The 25,187-nt window shown below is 33.4% G+C and overlaps 6 protein-coding genes across 10 annotated transcripts; all 6 read right to left on the reverse strand.

Moving 5' to 3' along the window:
* Nucleotides 1–765: 765 nt before the first annotated feature.
* LOC141676682 (glutathione S-transferase U16-like) lies at nt 766–2,323 on the reverse strand. Its single transcript, XM_074482383.1, has 2 exons — nt 1,838–2,323; nt 766–1,414 (listed from the first exon to the last, which is right to left on the reverse strand). The coding sequence occupies exons 1-2, from the start codon at nt 2,159–2,161 to the stop codon at nt 1,016–1,018; spliced, it is 723 nt and encodes a 240-aa protein (XP_074338484.1). The 5' UTR covers nt 2,162–2,323; the 3' UTR covers nt 766–1,015.
* Nucleotides 2,324–4,656: 2,333 nt separating this feature from the next.
* On the reverse strand, nt 4,657–6,016 carry LOC141680929 (glutathione S-transferase U17-like). The gene is made up of 2 exons (XM_074487013.1): nt 5,579–6,016; nt 4,657–5,264 (listed from the first exon to the last, which is right to left on the reverse strand). Exons 1-2 carry the CDS (start codon nt 6,014–6,016, stop codon nt 5,052–5,054), a joined length of 651 nt encoding a protein of 216 aa, XP_074343114.1. The 3' UTR covers nt 4,657–5,051.
* An 879-nt stretch (nt 6,017–6,895) lies between these two features.
* Nucleotides 6,896–9,877, reverse strand: LOC141676684 (glutathione S-transferase U17-like). 2 transcript variants are annotated; one of them, XM_074482385.1, is made up of 3 exons: nt 9,402–9,877; nt 7,718–9,001; nt 6,896–7,406 (listed from the first exon to the last, which is right to left on the reverse strand). In XM_074482385.1, the coding sequence occupies exons 2-3, from the start codon at nt 8,036–8,038 to the stop codon at nt 7,089–7,091; spliced, it is 639 nt and encodes a 212-aa protein (XP_074338486.1). In that variant the 5' UTR covers nt 8,039–9,001; nt 9,402–9,877; the 3' UTR covers nt 6,896–7,088. The 2 variants fall into 2 exon arrangements, with proteins under 2 accessions (XP_074338486.1, XP_074338487.1); XM_074482386.1 differs by lacking the exon at nt 9,402–9,877 and adding an exon at nt 9,337–9,396.
* Nucleotides 8,627–9,715, reverse strand: LOC141680930 (glutathione S-transferase U17-like). Its single transcript, XM_074487014.1, has 3 exons — nt 9,482–9,715; nt 9,337–9,381; nt 8,627–9,001 (listed from the first exon to the last, which is right to left on the reverse strand). The coding sequence occupies exons 1-3, from the start codon at nt 9,713–9,715 to the stop codon at nt 8,627–8,629; spliced, it is 654 nt and encodes a 217-aa protein (XP_074343115.1).
* A 2,252-nt stretch (nt 9,878–12,129) lies between the features above and the next one.
* Nucleotides 12,130–13,338, reverse strand: LOC141676683 (glutathione S-transferase U17-like). Its single transcript, XM_074482384.1, has 2 exons — nt 12,988–13,338; nt 12,130–12,888 (listed from the first exon to the last, which is right to left on the reverse strand). Exons 1-2 carry the CDS (start codon nt 13,309–13,311, stop codon nt 12,514–12,516), a joined length of 699 nt encoding a protein of 232 aa, XP_074338485.1. The 5' UTR covers nt 13,312–13,338; the 3' UTR covers nt 12,130–12,513.
* A 2,330-nt stretch (nt 13,339–15,668) lies between these two features.
* On the reverse strand, nt 15,669–19,788 carry LOC141676680 (uncharacterized). 4 transcript variants are annotated; one of them, XM_074482380.1, is made up of 4 exons: nt 19,696–19,788; nt 16,771–19,318; nt 16,308–16,420; nt 15,669–16,017 (listed from the first exon to the last, which is right to left on the reverse strand). In XM_074482380.1, exon 2 carries the CDS (start codon nt 19,231–19,233, stop codon nt 16,981–16,983), a length of 2,253 nt encoding a protein of 750 aa, XP_074338481.1. In that variant the 5' UTR covers nt 19,234–19,318; nt 19,696–19,788; the 3' UTR covers nt 15,669–16,017; nt 16,308–16,420; nt 16,771–16,980. The 4 variants fall into 4 exon arrangements, with proteins under 4 accessions (XP_074338481.1, XP_074338478.1, XP_074338479.1 ...); XM_074482377.1 differs by having other exon boundaries at nt 16,740–19,318; XM_074482378.1 differs by having other exon boundaries at nt 16,740–19,331; nt 19,696–19,756.
* Between the last annotated feature and the right edge of the window lie 5,399 nt (nt 19,789–25,187).

Genomic DNA, 25,187 nt, shown 5'->3' on the forward strand with positions numbered 1-25,187 from the left:
TTAGTAGACATTGACATTGGTAACAATTGACTTAGTTTGAAGGCTTGGTCCTGGCTTGCATCTTCTTAAGAAGGTCTGCAGTTTTGACCTGCCTTGCATCTTCTGGAGAAGATCTACAAATATCTCATTTCATCCGATGCGACGAGTCCTGAAGTTTGCTTCCTCTGCGACGAGTCCTGAAGTTTGCTTCCTCTAACAACTTCAGGGCACGCGTTTTCTCTGCAATCTTCATTTACCCTGAAACGTGTTTATGCAGCAGTGCAGCCACCCTACCTTTCTAATTCAGGAGTATGGGTGAGTGTTTTTGCACTTCAGGCCACGTACTTCTCCATAGCCTTTATAAGTTTCAGGCAAAATTATTGCATTGGCTTGCTAGTTAAAGTTGTGCTTTAGTACTCCACAATGGTGTGAGTTAAATTCCTCCCTACCAGAATCTCACTATGCATTCCCAGCATGAGGCCACATGTATAGTGGTAAATTTTTGTGCAAGAGAGATTCAAACATGTATTATACTATTGGAAAAACGGCAATAGACATCGGTTCTGGGCTGATGTAAAAAATTTTAAAAACCGATGTCTAGGTGGGTGTAGAGAAAAGTCCCTGTTTTTTACATCGGTTCCAGACTAATGTGAAAGACTGCATAACACATCGTTTCTAACTAAATAACCGATTTATTACGCATACTAAGAAATCAGTTAGTAATCGATGTGTTAAACACATACTCAGACATCGGTTGGTAACCGATGTAAAAAATAAGAAACGATGTCAATTGACATATGCAACAACGCTTCTGTAGATGGAAACGATGTATTAAACGTACTAAGACATCAGCGAGTAACTGATGTCTGTGATTACATAATTATTGAAGTACAATGCAGGTGCTCAAACCAGCAAAATACAGAGATTTTTCTTGTTCTTACTTAAAAAGCAAATGCAGGGCACTCAAGGCAGGTCCTCGGAAGAGGTAAGAAAAGCCTCCACTCTAAATTGCGATTTCAAGAAACTCATTTTCTTTCTATTGAGGTGGTAAATAGGGCCAAGACCTGTCTGGAAAAGCTCTGGCCCTGGCTTGAATCCTCTCGAGGACTTCCACAAACCTTCCGATCTCTGGAAGGACATTCTTGACAGCTTCATGCGACTGGAACCTGGCTGCCCATCCAACAAGCTTCGGAGTTCTTGCTTCGTCTACTAAATCAAGGCCACTGATTTTCTCTGTAGCCTTTATGAGTTCCAAGCAGCTTCCCAGAGCAATGTCAATGTATCCAATATCATCCCCTCCAAAGTAAGCCTTCCCTTCACTACATTTCTTAAAAGCCTCCTCCAGAACCACCAATCCTTCCCCTATTCGCCCTTTAACCGCCGCCTTCTCCTCCTCTTCTGAGGACACTATCAGCTCCTTCAACATTGGAACCATCTGCAAAGAAGTCACAGATAAAGTTCCAAAACAGTCTAAACACATAGACTTCATCTGATGAACAAGTCCAACTTCACTCGACAGCTCATTTTTTGGTTCAAATAATCGAATACTTTTTATAAATCGTAAAAATAATCACACAACTCATTGAATATTGAGAAATTCGTAATCATACTACAAATTATACCCTATTTTGTTTATTACGCTAATCAATTGCTACAAATTTTTGCTTACTTGGATAAAAAAATTGAATACTTCTTATAATTCGCAAAAATAATCACACAACTCACTAATATTGAGAAATTCGTAATCAAACTACAAATTATACCCTATTTTGCTTATTACGCTAACCATGCTACAAATTTTGATAGCCAACAATTTTTTTTCTAACAATCACAATTACTTGAAAGTCAAGAAATGTACCTTATCATCGACAAAAGCTGCCCAGAACCGAGCAACAGCGCGATCATAAGGATCAGAAGGGAGAATGCAGTAACTATTGTCCGTCCAGACTTCATCGATGTACTGAACAATAACAAGAGACTCGCAAATGTTCTTATCATCGTGAACTAGAACAGGCACTGTCTTGTGAACAGGATTGGATTTTAGCAGAACATCACTCTTGGAACTCAATGTCTCTTCAATGTAATCATACTCAACTGATTTCAGATTAAACGCGATTTGAACACGGTTCACAAATGGGCTAAAGAATGCACCAACAAGTGTTGCACCGCTTTTGGAAACCATGATTAGGTGAGTATTTGTGTTTATGAATATATGTTCTAGTAAGAAATGTTGGAGAAGATCGATTGGATCGATGGTGTAAGCAGCAGAAGATAACTAACTATTTATACACCAGTAGTAGTAGTTCTTGGAATTATCCACAGGGAACTTTGACTTGGAGATTTTGGTTTCTACTCTCTTTTACTTCTAAGACTCTCTTATACTTCTAAATTCGTTAGGAAAATATACTTCTCTGTACGGTTTGTGTTGTAAGTTGTTGGGTAGGAAATCGAATTTGAATAAGCAAAAATCAGGTTAAGAATCGATTTTTACGAAAATCGGATTAATCGATCAAAAATTGGGTTGGTATATCAAAAATCGGCCTGATTGATTAGCGAGTTTATTACTTTAGTTATTGGAATTATCCGCACGGAACTTTGACTTCGAGATTTTGGTTTCGACTCTCCTTTACTTCTAAATACGTTAGGAAAATATACTTCTTTGTACAGTTTGTGTTCTAAACTGTTCCGTAGAAAATCGAACTGAATAAGCGAAAATCGGATCAAGAATTCATTTTTGCGAAAATCGGATCAAGATTCGATTTTTGTGAAAATCGGTCAAGAATCGAATTAATCGGTCAAAAATCGGTTAGTAGGACAAAAATCGTCCTGATTGGTAAAATTTTGAAAAAATATTTATAAATATTAAAATATATATATATATATTTAAAAAATTAAGAAAAATAATCTTATTTACATATTTACTATTTTAAATAAATAATAAACCTTCTTAATTTTTCAATCTCAAATTGACCTCAATACATAAATTACGTCTAAGAATTATATTTATTTTAATAATATTCCATATTTTAAATTTATTTGTATAAATATTAATAAAAATATATATGTATAATCAAAAATAGTAAAATAATTACATGTATTATTATTTATAAATAAAAATAATATTAAATTAATTCTGATTAACGACCCGATTAATTATTCCCGTTAATCTCTAGAAGGTGCATCTATCAACTAAGTTCGATTCCCGTTTTTTATAACACTGCTTTTTATTCAAAATTCGTAAAGGGAATATATCTATTTGTACCATTTATAAATCTAATTATTTATTAGTTTAAACAATTTTAATATGAAAAAATTTCTTTATTAATTTTTACGAGATCAGACGAGACTGTTTATGTCGCTCATAAATCGTTATCACGGTACAATAAATTCAAAATTTAGGATTTCAGATCGGATATCAGTCAGATTATATTATCCTCGTTATCGGGGTGCGAAATAGCGTTGACTGAGGAAATGAAATGATTAATGTCATGACGGAGGCAATGAGGCAAAAACGTATGGGACAGGACAACATGGGCCCCAGAAACCTGTCAGCCATTGGATCTTGTTCATCTTATTGCTGTAAATTTTTTATATCTAGAAGTTAAAATGCGTATAGGACATCCTACACTAGAAGTGCAGGCAAAAGATACGTTTTACACACACAAGACACAATTGCACAAATTCCAAAATTAACCTATATTATGTATGTGGACAAGCCGAGCCGAGTCGAACGCCGCTCTAGTTTGGAATTTATTACAAAGCTCGAGCTTAAATTTAATTGATTTTATATTTTTTACTTGAATTTCGATTTGTAAAAAAATGAAATATTTGAATTCGGTTAAAAATCTTGAATAAATTATCAAATAAATGAAATATGATCAGTTCACTCGAAGTCGACTATATATATATATTGAATATTTATATAGAAATACATGTATAATATATAAATGTAATAAATAATAAAGGCTCGATTAGAATGACGAATTTTACGAGCATGATAATTTGATACTCGAGTTCGGGTCGATAATTATCGCCTGAAATCAAATATCACAAAAACAGAGCTCGGTATCTCACCAATATTTTAATTCGAATATTTGAGTGGTGAAACAGGCGTGCCTCAACACGGGTATTTGCGAAAAACGATTTTTTTAATGTGTGCCTAAGAGCATATGCACCCATGAATGACTTTGATTCATCAATTTATTGATAAAATTGATGGAGTCAATTCATGTTCATAATAAATCAACTTTTTTACTCAACTTTTATGCAACCATATAGCTCAATCAATTCATGAATTAATATTTGCTGGACTTAAGAAAGAATTTTCAGGAGAAAGAATGGAAGGAAGAGATGGACAAAATCTTAAAATACTATTAAAAATAGGTTAGTTTTGGTGTAAACAGTAATTGAAGTCCTTTGATGACTACATCAGAAATCAACGGAGAGCTTGAGTAATTGATGGGTCATCACAAATTGATGGAGTTAATTTACTCCCGGTGCATAAGAATTATGGTAAACTCCATTGATTCATTTCATGAATCAAAGTTTTAATCTTCCCGGTGCATATGCTCTAAAATCACACAAGAAGCACCAATTCACGTGAGTTTGATGCATTTTAATTAGGTCTCTAATCATAAATATAAAGTTGGCGACTCGTACAAAATACGGGGTCGACAATAAAAATAATATCAAATTATTATTTACATAAATTTAAATATCAAAATAATCAGCATGAAATACATATTAAAATAAATAAAGTGTGTAAGCACTAAACATTTAGTTAAATATGTTATACAGTTATCCTCGTGATAACCGGAAACAATTTTTAAAAATATATTTGGAACATTGGTTTTTTATTACTATTCTGGTACTTAGTTTATTTTCCGCTGAAACTGATTATGATTTTGAGCACAGAAGCCCTTAGTTTGAAGAAGCTCTTGCCCTTGCTTGAATCTTCATCACCACTTTCAAAAACCTTACAGTCTCTGGAAATACATTTGCAACAGCACCATGCAACATGAACCTCTCAGCCCATCCGAAAAGCTTCGGAGCTTTTGCTTCGTCTATCAAACTCATGTTACTTGCTCCACAGTTTTAATCCACTGCAGGCAGCTTCCTAGAGCAATATCGATGAATCCGATATCATCCCCTCCAAAGTAGGCCTTCCCTTTACTACATTTCAAGAAGACCACCTCTAAAGCGGATATAGCTTCCTCTAATCGCTCTTTCACTGCAATCGTGTCCTCACCTTGGGATGATAAGAGATCCTTCAATGTAAGAACCAGCTGCATACAAGAAACAATTTCAAAAAATAGTCTTGGAACCAGAATCTTAATGTATATTGCATGCAGATAATCTTGTTAAGTAACCCATCACTCTAAAGCCTTAAGGTAGTAAATAGAGCAAGGTCCGAACAGGATCCTAGACTCTTTAACAAATCGTATTAGTTTTGATCTATTACATAAAGGCTAAAGATATTTGTACTAGTATAGAATCATGAAATCAAAAGAATCTCTACAATGAGCAATTCCTACCAAATTTAATTGGCCATGATACACATTTCCTCTTACTATCATGGAACATTAATCGAGAAAAGTACCTTGTCATCAACATATGCTGCCCAGAATCGAGCAACAGAACGATCATAAGGATCAGATGGGAGAATTGAGTAACCATTGTCCATCCAGACTTGATCAATGTACTCTACAATTACAAGAGACTCGCAGATGATCTTATCGTCGTGGATTAGAACAGGGACTTTCTGATAAACCGGGTTAGAAATTAGGAGAAGATTACTTTTGGAGCACATTTTCTCTTCCAGGTAATCGAATGCAACTGATTTCAAATTAAGGGCAATTTTAACTCGGTTAGCATACGGGCAAAAAAATGAGCCCAGAAGTTTAACACTTCTTGTTGACATCTTTAGACTGTATAACAAGAAATGTTGGATGCAATTGAGTTGAATATGAAAACTGTACATCATATACGCAGAAGTTCCCGACAGAACAAGCAATGCAGACTGCAGAGAACCCCTCATGTAAGTTAGGAGTGCCTAATTAACAAGCATACTAGGTGAAAATGAACTTCATTCAGTTATGGAGTCTGCAGCAACCAAACAGGAAACAAATGCCACAAATTTTGGTCTATGCACGCATTAAGGCACGACAGTTCAGGGAATTGTTTCGTTTGGTTTCAATGATTTTGAAATAGAACTAGTTAGTTAAGAAAGAACTAACTTATTTCTAACATGTTGAATAGCATAAGATCATGTTAGGACCTTCGTCTGATACCTTAAGATTTTAGGCGGACTAGTTACTTAACATTGTATCAGAGCTCGGTTTACTGAGGGTTTCAGGTTGAAGTCCTCCCACCCCCCTCAATTTATTTAATTTAAATTAATATTTGTTGGTTTAGTATTGGTAATCGGTATATGTTTGGTTATGTACGTTGTTTGGTTAATCGAAACGAAACATATCATACGATCGAGGGAGAGTGTTGAATAGCATAAGAACTGAATCTTACATTTCAACAATAAGACCCGTAACTTATGGTACGTTGATGATACTTGCGATTGAGGGAGAGTGTTGAATAATGAATAGCATAAGAACTGAATCTTATATTTAAACAACGATACCGGTAACTTCTGGTACTTTGACGGTAATTTATAGTTCTGCAATCGATTCGTGTTCTGGTCTCATGGTAGACAAGTGCCGCATGTGCAGAATCATGCAACAGCAACATTTGTTATGTTAATTTGTTATGGAATACTATAATATGTTTACACAGCAACATTTTAAATTTTAAAGGGAAACTATTGCTTAAGAGATGCAATAAAGATACTCCCAGAATAGAGCACGGTGGGATAACTCAAGTAGTTAAGAGTTTATCCTCTATCGTCCCAGGATTATGTTGTCGTGTGGTCTACTGTCCTTGCAAAATGTTGACAACTTATCAGGAAAGCTAGCTCTTTCCGACATTATTCATGTTCGTCGATTTCTAAAATCTACGTTTTTAATTGTTCAAAGGATAATGCATCCGGATCACAAAAACACAACTTCTTACAGCCTGCTACTTAGTCTGAAGTTTGGAACCCTGTTGAAAAATTCTATTTATTTTCCATTTTCTGGAAATACATTCTTAACAGCATCATTCGACATGAACCTGAGTGCCCACTGAGCAAGCTTAGGTGTTTTTGCTTCCTCTATCAGCTCCAGGCCACTCAGTTTCTCCATTGCCTTAATCCACCCCAAGCAGCCTCCTACAGCAATATCGATGTACCCGATAGTATCCCCTCCAAAGTAGGCCTTCTCTTTGCTACATTTTGCAAAAGCCTCCTCCAAAACCTTCATTCCTTTGTCTATTCTTTGTTTCACTGCAATCTTATCCTCCCCTTGGACTATATATAGCTTCTTCAATATAGGAACCAACTGCAAAGAATCAAATGACAAAATCAACAATTTTGCAGCAGTTTATAGTAACAAATATAACAATTTGTTAGAATAATATAAGATCCTGGAAATGACCATTCTCTAACACCTTGAGGTTTTAGAGTTATTGGTTCCTTCTTCGACCCATAATGGGCTCTCGAGTGAGGGGGAGAGTTAAAATAATATAAGATCATGGAAAGGGCCATTCTCTAAGACCTTGAGATTTTAGAGTAACTGATTCCTTGACACAATTCAATCAACTTAAATATAACTAAGATTGCCTTTGTTATTTTAAACTGATCAAGGTGTACCTTAACATCAAAATATGCTACCCAAAAATCAGTAACAGCGCGATCATGAGGATCAGAAGGTAGAATGGAGTAACCATTGTCCTTCCAGACATGATCGATATATTGAACAATAATAAGAGACTCGCAAATGATCTTATTGTCATGGATTAGAACAGGCACTTTCTTGTGAACAGGGTTGCATCTCATAAGGTGGTCACTTTTGGAACTCAGATTCTCCTCGAGGAATTCAAAGTCAATAGCTTTGAGTTTGAGGGCGATGAGGACTCGGTTCACATACGGGCTACAAGTGTTACCTAGAAGCTTAACACCACCTGACACCATGATTGATGGATTGAGTTACAAGAGCTGATCATGTAATCTAAAAACTCAAGCTGCTAAATGTGAAACAGCTGCTGAATAAGTGTGACTTGACAAGAACTTAATTCTTCTTTGGTGTATGCCTGACAGTCCAAATGCCGCCAAATTTAAGTCATACAACAGGGAACAGATAACAAATGCTGCATATAATGCTCATATCCCAGCAGCTTCACTTCAGGAGGGGGATCATGTTTGGTGGTAACATGTTGTGTGGTAACAAAATTCGTTTTGTTTTGTCGTTTGCAGCCGCATCAAACAGGCCGGACAATACAGAAAGGTACCAAATTTGTTACAAATGAACTGATTTGTTTTCTGTGAAATGATCATGTGTCAAGAACAATCCTAGATGTGTGATTTTTCTTTTTTGTGTGTTCTGTTAACGACATTGTAGCCGAATGCAACTATACCTGAAAATTTAACGATTAGAATCAACCAAATGCAACCACAACTATCCTTTTTTGACAAACTTCAAGAAAAATCAAATTGCAGGAGCATATTGCAACAAGCTACAAAGGCTTGGCTAAGCTTATTTTTGTTATTATGATCTATATTTTAAACAGACACTGGAGTGAAAAAGGTCTTTGATTGAATCCGCTTAAGAACATCTACAACCATTTCGGTCTCTGGAAGAAAATCCTTAACAGCATCATTCAGCCTCAACCTTTCAGCCCAACGTACGAGCTCTGGTGTTCTGGCTTCGTCTACCAACTTCATTGCACTGATCTCCTCCATAGCCCTTATGAACTCCAAGCAGCTTCCTAATGCAATATCGATAAATCCAACATCATCCCCTCCAAAGTAGGCCTTTCCTGCGCTACATTTTACAAAAGCCTTCTCCAAAACCGTCATTACTTCCTCTACTCGCTCTTTTAATGTGATGTATTCCTCTTCTTTGGCCCATAGTAGCTCCTTCAATAGGGGAATCAACTGCAAAGAAGTCACAAAAAGTAAGAGGTTCAAATTAGGTAAAGACAATGATAAGTAATCTTACTAGCTTAACAAATTTTAGTAGACTAGATTATTTTCTACGAACATTGTTACTTAGGCGCATGGGTACAGATTTCAGAACTTGGAACTAATCAACTGAGGTAGCAATCTACTGTGATTTATCGGCGATTTCTGAAAAATCAGCTGATTATCGGTGTTTTATTGGCTATTTATCGAACCGGTCAAATATTTTTGAAAAATTTACGGGCAATTTTTATTTTTTTCTTGAAAAATCGGCCTATTTCTATAACCATATTTCAAAGTAAAAACTGTACCTTATCATCGACATATGCAAAAATAGGCCTATTTCTATAACCATACTTCAACGTAAAAACTGTACCTTATCATCAACATACGCAGCCCAAAATCGCGCAACAGCAAGATCAAAAGGATCAGACGGGAACCATTCTCCGTCCAGACCTGATCAATGTACTGAACAATAACAAGAGACTCGCAAATGATCTTATCATCATGGATCATAACAGGCACTTTCCCGTAAACCGGGTTGGAATCAAGCAGAAGCTTGCTTTTCGAACTCAACGACTCTTCGACATACTCGAACTCAACTGACTTGAGATTGAAAGCCATTTGAACTCGGTTCACAAACGGACTGAAGAATGCACCTAGAAGTTTCACATTAGTTGTTGAAACCATGACTACTTGAGTACTTGTTGTGTACTAATAAGACTTGAGATTGAGTTGATGAAAATAGCACGAGTATCAACATATTTATACGATATGAAGAAAAGTTTGGAGTTTGGGATTGTCAGTTGTCACTGTTGAAAGTGGCGGCTTTATTTTACCAGCCATCAGCCCATCACGGATGCTCACTTTTCTTTGCAAATTGTGAGTTGTTTTTCAGAAAAACTAACCTGGAGCCGTCATTCTAAAAAACATGCAAAAAAAAATTAAAAAATTTGTTATAAAATGACGTACTTGGTATTGGCAAGCGGCAGCTATTAGGGACAGTATAGAATAATTTTATTGATATTGTTATGTTAATATCATTTACATTCAACCATTAACTCCATAGTATTTAAAACTCCCTCTTCCTCCTTGAATAGTATAAATGTCCAAAATATACTACTTTTCAGTTTTAACTGTCCAAAATAAATAATGATTGATGCTACGTTCCGTCCAAAATACCCACGAAATATACATTTACAAGATGCGTATTTAGCTTTTAAAATTCTGTGAAGAACATATACGTGTTTCTTTTTTGAATTTTAAAGAATATGCATCATAAAGATGCGTATTCAACTGAAACAAAAAAGGAACACGCTTCACAATTTTTTTTTAAAAACGTACACGCATTTTGAGCATTTCCTCTCAAATTATGGGTATTTTGGTTTTTCATGGGCCTCGACATTTTAATTCTCAATAAATAGGTTTCAATTTTTTTTTCTTTTGAATAAGAAATTGATGTTTAAATTTTAATACAAAAAAAGAAAATTTTGAAAATAAATTATGAAAGTTTACTTTATAATTACCTTAAAGTACGTGTCGAGTCGAAAAAATAAACAATATACAGTTGAATGAGACGGAAGGAAGGAGTAACTATATTGGAAACTAATTTTGTATCATAATATTTTTCTTTTAAAAATTAAGACAATATTTAAACACATCTCTCGTAAATTTAAAAGTTTGTAGTGATAATAATAATCAGTGCATCGTGATTAAATTAATAATATTAAAACAAATAATATAATATAATTCATTAAATAATTAGTTGAAAAAAATTGAGTTTGAAATCGAGATGAAATTATAAAAAAAAAGTTATTTGATTATGCGGGGAATCGAACCCGGAATGAGTTCAAAGAACAAAAATAAAAAAGACAAATATTTTGTATAATTATGTAGTTAAAGAAACTTGAATTCATAAATCATTAGTGATAACTAAATTTGTTATATTCATACTACAATATTCAATATTAAAGTTGTTAATTATGTAGTTGCAGAATAAGGTCGGTAAAATCAACCAATTTAAATTATTTTGTAAAACTATGTACTATTTCCGCCCCTCATTTCTTGCATTTCTTTTTTACTGTTAGACACGTATTTTAAAATATATAATAACTTATTTTTAAAAATTTTCTATTTTCAATAATAATTTAAAAATTAAATTTTTATTCATAATAATTTTTTAAAAGAAATAATTTATAAATTATAACTATGTAGTCTTAAAATGTCTGCGAATCATCCCTCCCAAACGTAAAGAATTGAAAAAAACGAATAATTCTTCCCATATTATCATACTATTTTAATGGAAAAGATGATTCTTTACTAAAAAACTGCACAACCAGTAGAATAACCTTGAATAGCATTCAAATTCAATTTGAATTCGATACAAATCGAGCACAAGAATTTTGACTGAAACGGCAGCAATATGCGCTGCAGTTCTTAAAATATTAAAACTTTATTATTAAATATATAAAAGTAATATCTATATTTTCTCTTCAGATCAAATTAGTTTCTAACATTTGACTGAACTAAAACTATTAGCAGACTCAGTCAGTTACACAAGACATGTGCCCAATTATTACAATACAGGCACCAGAAGCATGCAGACAAACGATCTTGGTCCCCGACAATCGTGTGTCAGGAACGTTTAAATAACATAATTTAGAAATATCTACATTTATATTTTATATTTAGACAAATGGTCTTGGTTATTATTAACGTTTTATGACGATCTAATTTGTTGATTACATGTTAAATTTATTGTTAATATTTTTTTGAAACTATTGCATTTTTTTTCAAAAAGCCGGCTTCTCGCGTTAGGAAGTCTTTGCGCTTCAGTGCGCATCTCGCGTTTAATAACACTGTGCAAGACGGAGGCAGAACAATTATCTACAGTAGTAAGTCCAACACAACAGGGATCAGAGATGATGCACTGCATATAATGCTCTAATTGCATGCTATCGCGAAAATGATACAGATTACAGCCAGCATTTCACTTCAGATGGAAATGAACTTCATTCTGTTTTGGTGTTTGAAATAGAACTAGTTAGTTATAATTGAACTAATTTGTTTATTTTTTTTCTTTTGAGATGATTCTGTGTCAAGAATAGTCCCAGAAATATGTTTTACAACACTGCAATCCAATATCACTAGACGATAAAAATTTACAACTAGAATCCATCAAATGCTAATGCAACTATTCTTGTTTTTACAAACTTTACTTCACTTGCAATCAGTTGCTAACCGTATTTTTACAAATATTTTCTGGAAACCGATTCTAGCTAGTCAACTTCTTTGTTTTTCCCAAGTGAACAAACTCCGCCTTTGGCAAGATCTGAACTCTCGGCCTCCCTGAATAGGGCAAGGGCAATCCAGCTGCTCACTCATTTGCTCTTAGAGCAGAATCAAATTTCAGCAGCATACTGCACAGCCAACAAGCAGCAAGGAACTTAGGCTTGGCCAAATTTTCTTCTCTTATCGCGATTTGTAAGTCAAGCAGGCCCTGGTTTGAAAAAGGAATTTGATTGAATCTTCTTGAGAACTTCCACAAACCTTTCGGTCTCTGGAAGAACATTCTTAACAGATTCACTCGATGCAAACCTATCAGCCCAACGTACGAGCTCTGGTGTTCTGGCTTCGTCTACCAGCTTCAGGCCACTTATTTTCTCCATAGCCTTTATGAACTCCAGGCAACTTCCTAGAGCAATATCAATGTATCCAATATTATCCCCTCCATAATAGGCCTTCCCTTTGCTGCATTTTACAAAAGCCTCCTCCAGAGCCGCCATTATTTCCTCTATTCGCTCTTTTACTGCAATTTTTTCCTGTCCATGGGCTGCTAGTAGCTCCTTCAACTTAGGAACCAACTGCAAAGTCGAAGCCATGATAAGTAACAGGTTCCAAATACTTAAAAACTAACAAATTTTAATAGGCTATGATATTTTGCATGAACGTAAAAAGTTTACCTTATCATCAACATATGCAGCCCAAAATCGAGCAACAGCACGATCAGAAGGATCAGACGGGAGAATGGCGTAACCATTATCCCTCCAGACCTGATCAATGTACTGAACAATAATAAGAGACTCGCATATAATCTTACCATCATGGATCACAACAGGCACCTTCCTGTTAACCGGGTTGGAATCAAGTAAAAGCTTACTCTTCGAGCTCAATGTCTCTTCAACATAATCAAACTTAACTGATTTTAAATTAAACGCGATTTGAACTCGGTTAACAAACGGGCTAAAGAATGCACCTAAGAGTTTAACACTACTTTTCGAAACCATGACTACTTAAGTTGATGAAAACAGCAGAAGAGACTCAACATAATATACACAGTCACACTATGAAAATTACTTGCAGAAATTTTCACTGTGCAAGTAGAATCACATTGACATAGTCTATGAAAATGAAATTTACCACATGTGTGACGAGAGGGATGAGGTAAGATCCATTAATAGGCATGGGGACAGCGCCAGCAGGTTGGTCTCAAATCAATAAAGAATACTTGAAATTAAGATCGAATTTTCTAGTACATGCCCAAGTCACACGCCAAAAATCCGTATTCGATCAGTTATCAAAATTTTATTGATAGAGAGTTTATTAATAACGATGGACTTCACGGCATACACAAAAATCTCCGCCAGTAGCCCAGCTCATCAAGTACGGGTTCTTAACGTGTGTCAAGGGGCATTAGACAAACCTAATTAAGATAAATCTGGAAATGCATGCAGCCATGTTACAAAAGTCCAAATTTAACGCAACTCAAAATATACAAATGACAACTTGGGTGGCAGAAAATGGATTTATATTGCGTTTGGAATTTTTTTTATGTTTCGGGTATTGACTTGTGAATAGAATATCTCTGCACTCCAGAGCTTTTTTTAGTGGATAATAAGGGATAAGTGATTAATATAGTCAAATTTGATAGCATCTTCCACCAATCGGTGGCTACAACTAGAGTTGACTTGTACTCATTCCCGGTCCCAATAAATTCGTAACATTTGAAATTGAGTGTTTGATACGTATTTTAAGGTTTTTATATCTGCTATTGTTAAATAAGTTATTTTAAAACCTTTTTTCGTTGGAATAAAAATAAAATGTTCAAATTTTTATTTTAAAAAGAAAACTCTTAAAATACTTTCAAACTCTCCATTTCAAATGTTAATAACTTACCGGGACGGGGAGAATACGCACAAATATGAAAAAACAATTACGAGAAAACCCAACAAAACTATCAAGCGAGCAATGCTATCGAATTGGGATGCCATAAAATTGGAAAAGAATATGGGCACAAAATTTTGATTCTTATGACTTAAGAGACTTGAAAATTTTCACGATCCGGTTTTAAATATCCTGATAAATTTTTAATCACTTGAATTATCCAACGTTACTCTTGATTGAGATGTATTTAAGTGAATAGAAGCCTTGACATGTAATTATCTAAGAGCAAGTATAACATTGTTCTATTAGATTCCTTATAAATATTATAAAATATTAACGTTTAGTGATTTAAGACATGATTTTGAATTTCAAGTCCAATAATGATCCTTATCTTTCTTCCTTATTATTATTATATTAATAAATTTGAAAATATATGGACAAAAAGTGGAACAAAGAGAAAGAAATGTAAAAAGAAGAGGGAGAAATGAATTTTTTATTACTAAAAATCCTTAAAGATAAAGAATGAAGCTCATGTATTAGTGATTAGAGGAAGTCCAACGGTCTCTTAACAAGTTCCTTATAAATATTATAAAATATTAACTCTTAGTGATTTAAGAAATGATTTTGAATTTGAACTCCAATAATGATCTTTATCTTCATTCCTTATAATTAAAATAATAATAAATATGAATGAGGTATGAAAAAAAAAGAGAGAAAATAACTAAAAAGAAGAGAGAGAAATCAATTTTTTATTGATAAAAATGAAATAAGGGATCACTTGTGGTACCTTAAAGATAAGGCATGGGGGAGTTATCTTAGTGATATAAGGAACCACTAAGACACTGTTGGAGTGTAATTTTTTATCATATTTCTTATATTTGGAGTTAAGAGCATGTTTAAGAGAGCTGTTGAACTTGCTCTAAGGAAGTATTAAGACATTATTGGAGTGTCATTTTTAATTAAAATCCTTATAATTGAACTTAAGAGTTCATATAAGGGAGTTGTTGGACTTGCGCTAAACTTCATTTTTTTCCGGTTAGAGTTATTTCATTGTGTTTTATCAGGACTTTTTCTGAAAAAACTGCAGAACTCCAGTAGAATGCTCTCGGAGTAGAATGCTCTCGGGGAATCGGCTTTAAAATCTGAAATGAATTTTGTATATATCAAGCTCTGATTTGAATTCAATATATTTTGAGCACAATAATTTTGAGGCAAATCACAATGATGTCTACTATTGATTTTAATAATCTTAAAAGTGTATTATACAAACCTAATAATATAATGTTTATATTCATATTCAAATCAAGTTGATTTAAAAATGAGCCTGAAGTAATATATAATCGTTTCAGGTTAGTATACCATTTGCATAATACTTGTAAAGATACAGGATAAAGAAGACAAACTTTAAATGCACCTAATTAGGTGTTTATTTGGCTTATCTTCCTCTTCGTAAGTAAATCAATAGCAAAAAACCGACAGATAATCCAAATTTCACTAAATTTTTTTATTCAAAACAAAACAAACCAGAAAAAGCAATAAGATAGTAATTAAAAAAGATACACAAGTTATCACTATATAGGATTTTCATCAAAATCTGCGGTTACTCTCAAAAACGTCCAAATTTGTCCAAATTATCGGTGAGCTGCAGCTGCTTTCAGAAAACGTCTTCATGCTCACCACTGGATGTATAATTGACCACCAAATTTGTTAAGATATTCGCTGTTTCTTTAATCCTATCACCAATAGCAATGCCAAAATAACAAATATCATCCCCGCCAAAACTAGCATCCCCTTGCTAGTTTTTCACAATTGCTTCGTCCCATGGGATACTGCATAGGGCGTTTATATCAGTATACTATATTATCCTAAATAAGATGCAATCCTAGAAAAGCAAATATTACAGTAATGCTTAGCATTACATAAATATAATGTCCATGCCACAAAATTTATGTCCCGTCATGACACTGCACAGGTCTTTCAAGTTAGAGTAGCAAACAAAGGATTTTAAGTTGCATCTCTATTAAGGTAACATATAGAGACTGCTAAAAATCGATCAGATTAACCTAAGACCTAGGTGCCGTAAGTTCATACTGATAAATTAAAATTAAGAATAATGCACCTGGACGAATTTAACCCTGACTGAGTTTGGCACGTCGCTTTTTCCCGCTAAGTTGCAACCGGTTTCTGTTTCTGCTCAAGATGTGTTCATCATAGCATTTCCCTGATAGTTTTCTGCATGTGATAAAACTATAAGTATCCATGAACAGACAGTGGCATTATATAAGGCAATGAATTTTTTATTTTTTATTTTGAAAAAATAACGCAATGAATTTTATTTAAGTATTACTAAATTTTGATGTGGATATGAAACCAACTTCAACCAACTTCTGCCATGGGAACATTTCCCATGGCTGTTTTTCTTCGCAGAGGTATACAGGGTATATGTATTATAAAAAAATTACAACAGTTTTTTGACTAAAGGCCAGATGCTAATACATAAAAAAAAGAAGTGAAATGCCACCGAATACAAAGAAGGGAAAAATGAACTTACCCTTGTATTAGCTAGGGGCTAGGGGGAATACCTTACCCTATGAACTCCTGATAAATAGTGCTGCTTACATCCAACCTCATCAGCAAGCTTTCTGTGCCTGAGCTAGGAGATACGATATGGAAAGTAAAAGATAGTTTAAAACGCTTCCCATCACATTATAATTGTACACGTCTCTCCAAACTTCTGGGTGTGCGAGTACTAATCCTAAGGCCATTGAAACAGGACAATGACCATGGTCAAGCTAAATGTTTCGGCCATCGGCTTTATCCACAAGACAATTCTCTAATGTCTCGTCACAAAGCTCAAGTGTCACTGCAACATTGCCTTCATGAAAGTTTAATTCCAAAAAAATATTATAAAGTTCTCTATCTGCAACTAAATCATTTCTTCTCATCTCTCTGAACAGCTCTGCTGCCTCCATATATTTCTTTCTTTTAATATAACCCTTAATGATCGCATTGTATGAATCAACTGTGAGTTTATATCCCTTTTCAATCATTTCTTTATGCAAAAACCCTGCCTCCTTCATATTCCTAGCTTTGGAATGCCCTCGTATTAATATGTTATAAGTGTTTTCATTTGGCATCACTCCCTGGTTACTCATCCCCCTGTACATTTCAGTTGCAGAACGCATATTATTACCAATGCAATACTGCTTCAAGAGAGAATTGTAGGTGGTAGTGTTTGCAAGTATATTCTTCTCCAACATCCAGTTTAGTAATCTCTCCCCGTCTTTTAGCATTCCTGACATACAAAATCCATTCATCAACACATTGAATGTAACTAGGGATGGTTGTACCCCTCTATCCAACATTTCACCGAGAAGCTCATGCGCCTTGAACATTTCACCTGATTTACAGTAAGCATCCATCACAGTAGTGTATGTAAAAACATCAGGATGAATCCCTGCCACCTCCATATCTTGCACAAGCTTTATAGCCTCTACTATATTACCCATTTTACATAGTCCGTTAACGAGTGCGTTGTAAGTGATAATATTCAATTCAAGACCCTTTCCACACATTTCATGAAGAAGCTCATTAGCTGTATGCACCTCCCCACTTTTACAGAGCCCGTCACAAATTGCAGTATAAGTAACAACATTTGGCTTCAGCCCCAGATGTACCATCTTGTTGTGAAGAGAAAAGGCCTCTTTTATTTCTCCTGCCTTGCAATAAGCATCAATAAGCGCAGTGAATATAACTTCATCAGGGGCTAAACCTTTCCTGGGCATTTCATGAAAAAGATTTGCTGCCTCAACAATTTTTCCAGCTTGACAGAGACCGCAAATTAGGGCAGTATATGCTATCAAATCAACATAAATGTTTAAACTGCACATCTCGTCGTACAGCCGGTATGCAGATGTAATACTCCCAGCTTTACAAAAGCCATCGATGAGAGTTGTGTAGATAACCGTGTCTGGATGTATACCCTGGCACGTCATTTTCCTAAGAACCCTCTCAGCATCCAACAGTTTACCAGTCTTACAAAGAAGAAGGATTAAACTATTCAAAGTAAAAGAGTTCGGATTTAATCCCTTCGATTGCATTTCTTCCAGTATTTTCAACACAATTTGAAGGTCTCCACAATGACAATAACCATCGATTACAGAACTATAACTAACAACATCAGGAATACAGCCCCAATATTCCATTAGCAGGAGTAAGTTATGAGCTTCTTTAACTTTCCCAATTCTACAGAAAAAATTGATCATTATATTATGTGATGTAGTGTTCCACAAAATGCCCAAGTCACGAAATTCAGTGAAGACCTTCACTGTTTTCCCAAGTGTATCAACATTTTTAGACAAACAAGAAAGAAAAACGTTACAAGAATCAACCGATAGAACTACCCCATAACTCAACATTCTACCAAAAAAGAAGTGGGCTTCTTCAATATTCCCGATTTCAACAAGAACTTGGAAAACAATATCAAAGACAAGAGGATTAGAACCCCAATTCTTGTAAGTGTATACTATCTTATCAAAAAATTTAGGAAATGTAAGACTAACATCTAGATTAGGTTTTGTCCAAAAATCACGAATAAGCTCGTGAGCCATCCTTCGGTCATTTACTGCAACAGCTATATGAATTATAATGCAGCGGGCCTCTAATGACGGCTCTCTCCGCATGCGCCACCAGTCAAAAAAATCCAAAACTATTTTGTAATTATCTTTAATGTTCATCAGAACCCAAATCAGGTGGTCAGGTCTAAATCTTGGTTCAAAAGGCTTTAGGACGCGGGAGAGGGACTCAGACTGACGTTGCTTGAGTGCAGTCGATATACGATAGATGAGTTCAGAATCTCTTACCGTAGGTTTTTTAGGTGAATAATCAGGAAACGGTCTGCTACTATCTAAATTAAAGGAAGAAAAATTCCTCACAGCAGACAACTTTCTGCACCGGACCGGGAGACTATTAGTCCCAGTACTTCCCTGGTAGTTATACGAGGCTCGATAATAATGACCAGAAAAGAACACTAGAAGCCTCTTCATTTTTGTACAACAGTCCCATTATTCCAAATTTTGGGCTTTCATTTTCCGCAACATAGTAACTTCTCTCCATTTATTTCAGCATCACCTGCATTGCAACTCTATCAACTAAATTCAATCATACTCACATCACATTACTTAAACAATGCAAAACAATTATCAACTCTTTCGAACAACGCTTAATCAAATTCTAACTACACATATTTACCGACTCTCGGAATAATCAAGTCACTAACAATTATTAATTCTTACATAAATATACACCAATGTGAAGCTTATAAAACAAAAAATTAAAAATTTATCTATTTATTCAGCTAGGCATTTTATCAAACACATGGTAGGCAGTTAAACAGAAATGCTTAATCACTTATTACAGCAACTATTTTTGATCAAAGACAAAAACATATGTACATGTGTTTGTGTGTGTATGTAATAACATAAGTAAAATATTAATTAAAAAAATACCTTCAGAGCCATGAATGTAAAGAAATGTAAAGACTGCTGTTTCTTAACTGGTTTAAACTATGAAGTGTTTTTTTAGGGAGAAAATGGGCCGGGTTAAAGGTAATATGGTAAGAGAAAATGGGCCCATTTTAATTTATGATCCAGGTGAAAGCCCACAGATATGAAGTAGTATTACTTCAAAAAAGAGTTAAACTTTGTGATTTTGCTAAGGCTGCTTTTTCTTTTGTTTAAGGTTACTTTGCTAAAATTAATAAAGTTAAACTTCGTAATTTTTAATTTTATTTTGATGAATGAGTTATTCATTGATAGAGAAATATATCGAAATATTATCCCCAAAAGAAGCTTCTTTCTATCGAAATAGTTTTTTGTCCCGTACATTTAGATAATAAAATTAATATCGAAATGAAAACACTCTGTAAGATATCGAATTACAAGAAATCTATACTATCGATAGTTTTATACTATAATAATCGGAATGAGGTATAATTTGATATGTATTTTTTTGGTTGATTTGGTTATCCACATGACCGTCAGATCTTTTTAATCAAGCGATCAGGATCGTACTCAAACTCTCAAGTTTAAAACCGTCAACAACAAATATTTATACTATTATTTATACACCACTAAAACTCTCAGGTTCGAACCCCAATAACAGCAACTATTTATATTATTATTTATACAATATCCAAGATTCAGGTTAAACAACAAATATTTATATTATTGTTTATAAATATACTAATAAGGTAATGATCTAAAAAGAAATTTATTATAATTTTAAATAATATAAAAATATTAATAAAGACTTGTGCATCGCACGAGTTGTAAAACTAGTGAATTATTAACCGTTAGAATATTAATCTAAAAAACTAAAAATAGTAACCGTTAGAATATTAATCTAAAAAACTAAAAATAGCATTAATAAGATTTTAGAATGACCGATTCACTAACATTGTATCAGAGTCCAGACTGGCGGGAGGACTCAGTTTCGACTTCCTACTACCCCAACATTATCATAATTTATTATGAACATGAAATGCAAAATTATGTCCCAGAGATGGGCTTCCACTATTCGACCTAGAATTATGGGCTTTTGTTATTCGACCCACAAATGATGGGTTTTCGTATGAGGGGGAGTGTTAGAATACTAATATAGGATCTTGGCAGTGACCGGTTCGTTTGTTAAATAGTGTAAGATCTTGTTTGGGTCTTCCTCTGGCACCTTAAGATTTTAGAGTGATTGGTTACTTAACATGGTATCAGAGCTCCGTTTAGCGAGTGACTCGGATTCGAGTCCTCCCCCCATTATTTATTTAATATTTGTTGTTGGTATTAATACCGGTGTTGGTTATATTTGTTGTTGTCAGTCGTAACAAAACGTATCGTACGATTGAGGGAGAATGTTAAAGAGTATAAGATCATGTTCGGATCATCCTCTAATACCTCAAGTCTTTAGAGTGACCGGTTACTTAACACCTTAACATTAACAATTGTAAAATTTTAGTTTATCATTGCCTTAAGTTCACATTTAAAAGATCGAGATGCGCGTAAATTCTATTTCAACTTATATTTGATAAAGTATCTAAATTATGTTCTTGTTCAACTCGTTTATTAATCGAACCAACCTCAAATTAAATTTTTTAAAATTGGACGCGAACATGTCGAATCATTTACAACCCTAGATAGGTGATGTAATTCTTACCGATTCAGGTCCCTCTATTGTTTCGAGTGATCAGTCTGAAATAGTTGTAAAAAACACTTGGTTGCAGTCCTTATTACTTATAATCACTTTATATTATTATAAAATTATCATTTAAAAGTTGCTATTAATTCCTTAAATATCTCATTTAGCAACTTTAGTTATACATTATATATTGATGGTGAATTCGTGTCAAGTAAGGTCTAAGTACAGTTTATATGTATGTTGGAAACAATGAAATGTATGCTTTACTAGACCGCCTTAAAAGCGTTTATCTAAATGATGGATTTGATATAGAGTTGAAAGTAGTTCATAGTGGTTCATGAGTTAGAGTTAGAGGCAAATGTTGATGATAATGAAGTGATAAGGTTGTGTTGGCGGGTGAGGAATCATGGGTTAGAACTTGCTTTAACTAGTTTGCATGAGAGATAGGAAGATAAACTGTCCATTTATTTTCTCTTCTATTAATTTATGTTATTTTCTGTTTTTTAATTATTGTAGTCAACTATCAAGTTGAGCTAATTAGTGGGTTGAGTTGCTAGTTGAATGGCTGGTTTGTTTTTTATTTGGATAAACTAATGCTGCTCGGATTAGAAGGCTGGTTTTGTTTTTACAGTAGCAGTTCAAATGATCGGTTGATGTAAGTGGGTTAATTCATTCTCGGAAACTAGCTTTATAGCAGCCATTTTATAAACTCACATGTTAGTTAATTATGTTAATATGTTCTATTGTGATATGCATTTTTTCGAATTTTATATCGAAAAACTGATAGATGATATTCATGAATAATGTACTTATTTTAAATTTTGATTCTATTACTGAATTGTCGTTATTGGGTATTTAAAAAGATCAAGTTGATTGATTCAGAAGAAATTGAGTTTATATGTATTCGTTCCTTTCATTTCTTCTATTGGATTTGTAATATTCATGGTCACGATTGAATTTACTTTCTCTCTTTCTTTAATTATGCACTTTCTCTAATTAGGAAAATTAGCTAACTAGAATGTTCATGGCGTAGTTTTGACGTTAAGTTTTTTAATGTTTTATCATATATATTTGAAAACTTCAAACATATATTAGTTTATGTTGACTTCGGTCGCACGATGACAAACTAAACTTTTTCTAAAATGTAAACAACAACTCATTGGTAGCACACAAACGAAAGTTCTCTTACATTTTTCGGGCTCGGTAATAAACTAAACTAGTAGTCTTTTCGGAATTGGTTAACATATTGAATTATCGGTTCAAAATTAAATTTATAATATATAAATTCATATCAAAATTAGAATCTTAGTCCATATTAATAAATATAACTAAAAATTATTTTATAGTTATAAGTTGTTAATATATAATAATGAAATTTTAATAGTGATTGAGTTAGATGTAATTAATATAAACTCTTAATTTGACATTTATGAACATCTATTTATGAGGGGTAATTCAGTATTTTCAAATAAATTAATTATCTCAAACAACCCTTAATTGCTCTTTTATATATAATTTATACTATACTATAATAACTGGAATGAACTATAATTTATAGTTTGGTTAACCCTCATTTTGGTTATCCATTTTCATCACGACCGTCGGATCTTATTCATCAAATAATCAGAGCCGTTAGATCCAAATACTAAAAAATACACTCCACAAGTTCTCAGGTTCGAATCCCGTCAACAACAAACATTATATTATTATTATAAAGATACATATAAGTTCTCAGGTTTAAATCCCCTTAACAACAAACATCATTTATATTATTATTTATAAAGATGCATATAAGTTTTCAGGTTCAAATCTCACCAACAAAAAATATTTACATTATTATTTATTAATATGATTTCATCAATGATATACTATTTATAATATTTGAACTTAACTTGATATTATACATAATAAAAGTATAATTATATAATCATTATTTAGTTTTTAATTATTTATATAAAATTTAAATAAAATTATATAAAATATAAATAAAAATATATAAATATTAACCAAGACCCATGCATTGCACGAGCCGTAAGCTAGTAATAATAATAATAGATAGATAGATGGCTACTGTGTAATCCTTTTTTCAGATAATTTATAATCCTTATGTTTATATTAAAATCTATTTGCATTTCAAAAAAATTAAAACACTTTCACTCTTTTTATATTTACCTTTTTTTAGTTTTCATGACTTTTTTGAAAAAATACCCAAACTTAAAAAGATTTTTTCAAAAATACTATCATTTAAAAAAAATGCAAAATATATTTTATTGATTTTTATTTGCAAAAACACGGTTTTTGCAACTCTGTGCAAATTTGACGAGTTTCTACAACTGCACGCAACAAGTATCAGCCTAGAATGCAACCAAAAACAACCTCGAATGCAAACAAAAAACTCGATACAACTAGTTGCATATGTGATTACTTTTGGTTGCACCATATTTTTACAAATATTTTTAGAAGATAGTAAAATCGCAAAATAAGTAGTATTTTTTGGTATTTTTCTAGCTTTTAATATTAATAAAATATTTCTCTTTCGACAAGTCCTCCACGTAGGGTATGTTAGAATATAATAAAAATTTAAGAAAATTACGTATAACCCGTGCACAAATTTTTAATTAGATATATGTATTGTTGTTAGTCCCTTAACAATATAGCAAGAATTACAGAAGGGGGGTTGAATGGAATTCTTGAACCTTTTTCTTGAAATAAAAATGTTCAACTCGATTATGGATATATTTGTTTTGATTAGCACAATGCGGAATGTAAACTTAAATGAATCAAAACATAAGTAATTGAAAACAAGAGTCTTTAAAAACTTTCTGGTGGATTTAAACAATTCCACCAGAGATATATTTAATATATCGAGAGGACTCTGTGTGCAGAAATGCTCACAGCTGCTTACACAAAATAGAACTGCTAAGAACACAGGAAATGCTAAAGATAGTGCTTACAAAGATTTCTATGTGTTTGTTTCTTAGCTATCTCAGTTATTTTCTATTTGCTACTCTCTTGGTTTATATATATTACCAAGATTACAAAGTCAAAAGAACTGAACAAATATAAAATCTAACAGTCTTGATCTTTGCTGCTTTTCGTCCTCTATTACCCAGTTAATGGGCTTCCACAGTGTATTTGTATCCAACTCAACGGCTGTGTGTCAGCTTTCACTATTCAACTGATGTTTGAATTCTTGATATGATCATCCGTCGACTTTCAGATCATCCGTCGATGACATGATTGATCATCCGTCGACTGCTATGTTAAACATCCGTTGATAGTCATTTGATCATTCGTCGAAGCTTTGTTATTCATCCGTTGGTAGCTATTTTGGCACTTGACTTCATTTCACTTATACAGAATTACAAGACATTGCTTATGTACAGTTAATCAACCTATTCTGCATATCTAGTTAAAGTCAACATGACTTATATGCTACTTCAGATTCTATATAAAGGTGCATACAACACTGTGCTACAAACTTATTATTACATAAGCTACTCACTCGATGGATAATAAGTTAATCATCCGTCGGGACTATAATGAGTTATCCGTCGGGACTATAATTCTTATCCGTCGAGTGCTACATTATTTCACTAAGTAAAATCTACTTAGATGTTTTGTTTAGGTAATCATCAAGTACACAACATATTCACAACAATCTCCCCCAATTTATGTCTACTGGAATTGTAGTCATAAATTAAGAGATACTTGATGATAACAAAACATCCTAAACATATACCTTTAAAGATAAGTAGATAAAACTGAAAGTGCTTCAATTTAAATAAAAATGTACAAGGTTTGGCTCACG

Source organism: Apium graveolens, chromosome 8 (assembly GCF_009905375.1).
Source record: "Apium graveolens cultivar Ventura chromosome 8, ASM990537v1, whole genome shotgun sequence".
Lineage (NCBI taxonomy): Eukaryota > Viridiplantae > Streptophyta > Magnoliopsida > Apiales > Apiaceae > Apium > Apium graveolens.

What these genes read in the sequence shown, in the direction of transcription:
- LOC141676680 (XM_074482380.1), bottom strand. Translation starts at nt 19,233, where the DNA reads ATGAAGAGGCTTCTAGTGTTCTTTTCTGGTCATTATTATCGAGCCTCG.
- LOC141676682 (XM_074482383.1), bottom strand. Translation starts at nt 2,161, where the DNA reads ATGGTTTCCAAAAGCGGTGCAACACTTGTTGGTGCATTCTTTAGCCCA. An exon ending in CAGCTTTTGTCGATGATAAG is followed by an intron (nt 1,415 to 1,837) that starts GTACATTTCTTG and finishes ACTTCTTTGCAG; the next exon opens with ATGGTTCCAATGTTGAAGGA.
- LOC141676684 (XM_074482385.1), bottom strand. Translation starts at nt 8,038, where the DNA reads ATGGTGTCAGGTGGTGTTAAGCTTCTAGGTAACACTTGTAGCCCGTAT. An exon ending in TAGCATATTTTGATGTTAAG is followed by an intron (nt 7,407 to 7,717) that starts GTACACCTTGAT and finishes GATTCTTTGCAG; the next exon opens with TTGGTTCCTATATTGAAGAA.
- LOC141680929 (XM_074487013.1), bottom strand. Translation starts at nt 6,016, where the DNA reads ATGAGGGGTTCTCTGCAGTCTGCATTGCTTGTTCTGTCGGGAACTTCT. An exon ending in CAGCATATGTTGATGACAAG is followed by an intron (nt 5,265 to 5,578) that starts GTACTTTTCTCG and finishes TCTTGTATGCAG; the next exon opens with CTGGTTCTTACATTGAAGGA.
- LOC141676683 (XM_074482384.1), bottom strand. Translation starts at nt 13,311, where the DNA reads ATGGTTTCGAAAAGTAGTGTTAAACTCTTAGGTGCATTCTTTAGCCCG. An exon ending in CTGCATATGTTGATGATAAG is followed by an intron (nt 12,889 to 12,987) that starts GTAAACTTTTTA and finishes TCGACTTTGCAG; the next exon opens with TTGGTTCCTAAGTTGAAGGA.
- LOC141680930 (XM_074487014.1), bottom strand. Translation starts at nt 9,715, where the DNA reads ATGGTTTCAACAACTAATGTGAAACTTCTAGGTGCATTCTTCAGTCCG. An exon ending in TTGTTCAGTACATTGATCAG is followed by an intron (nt 9,382 to 9,481) that starts GTCTGGACGGAG and finishes TTTACGTTGAAG; the next exon opens with TATGGTTATAGAAATAGGCC. An exon ending in TTGCATATGTCGATGATAAG is followed by an intron (nt 9,002 to 9,336) that starts GTACAGTTTTTA and finishes ACTTCTTTGCAG; the next exon opens with TTGATTCCCCTATTGAAGGA.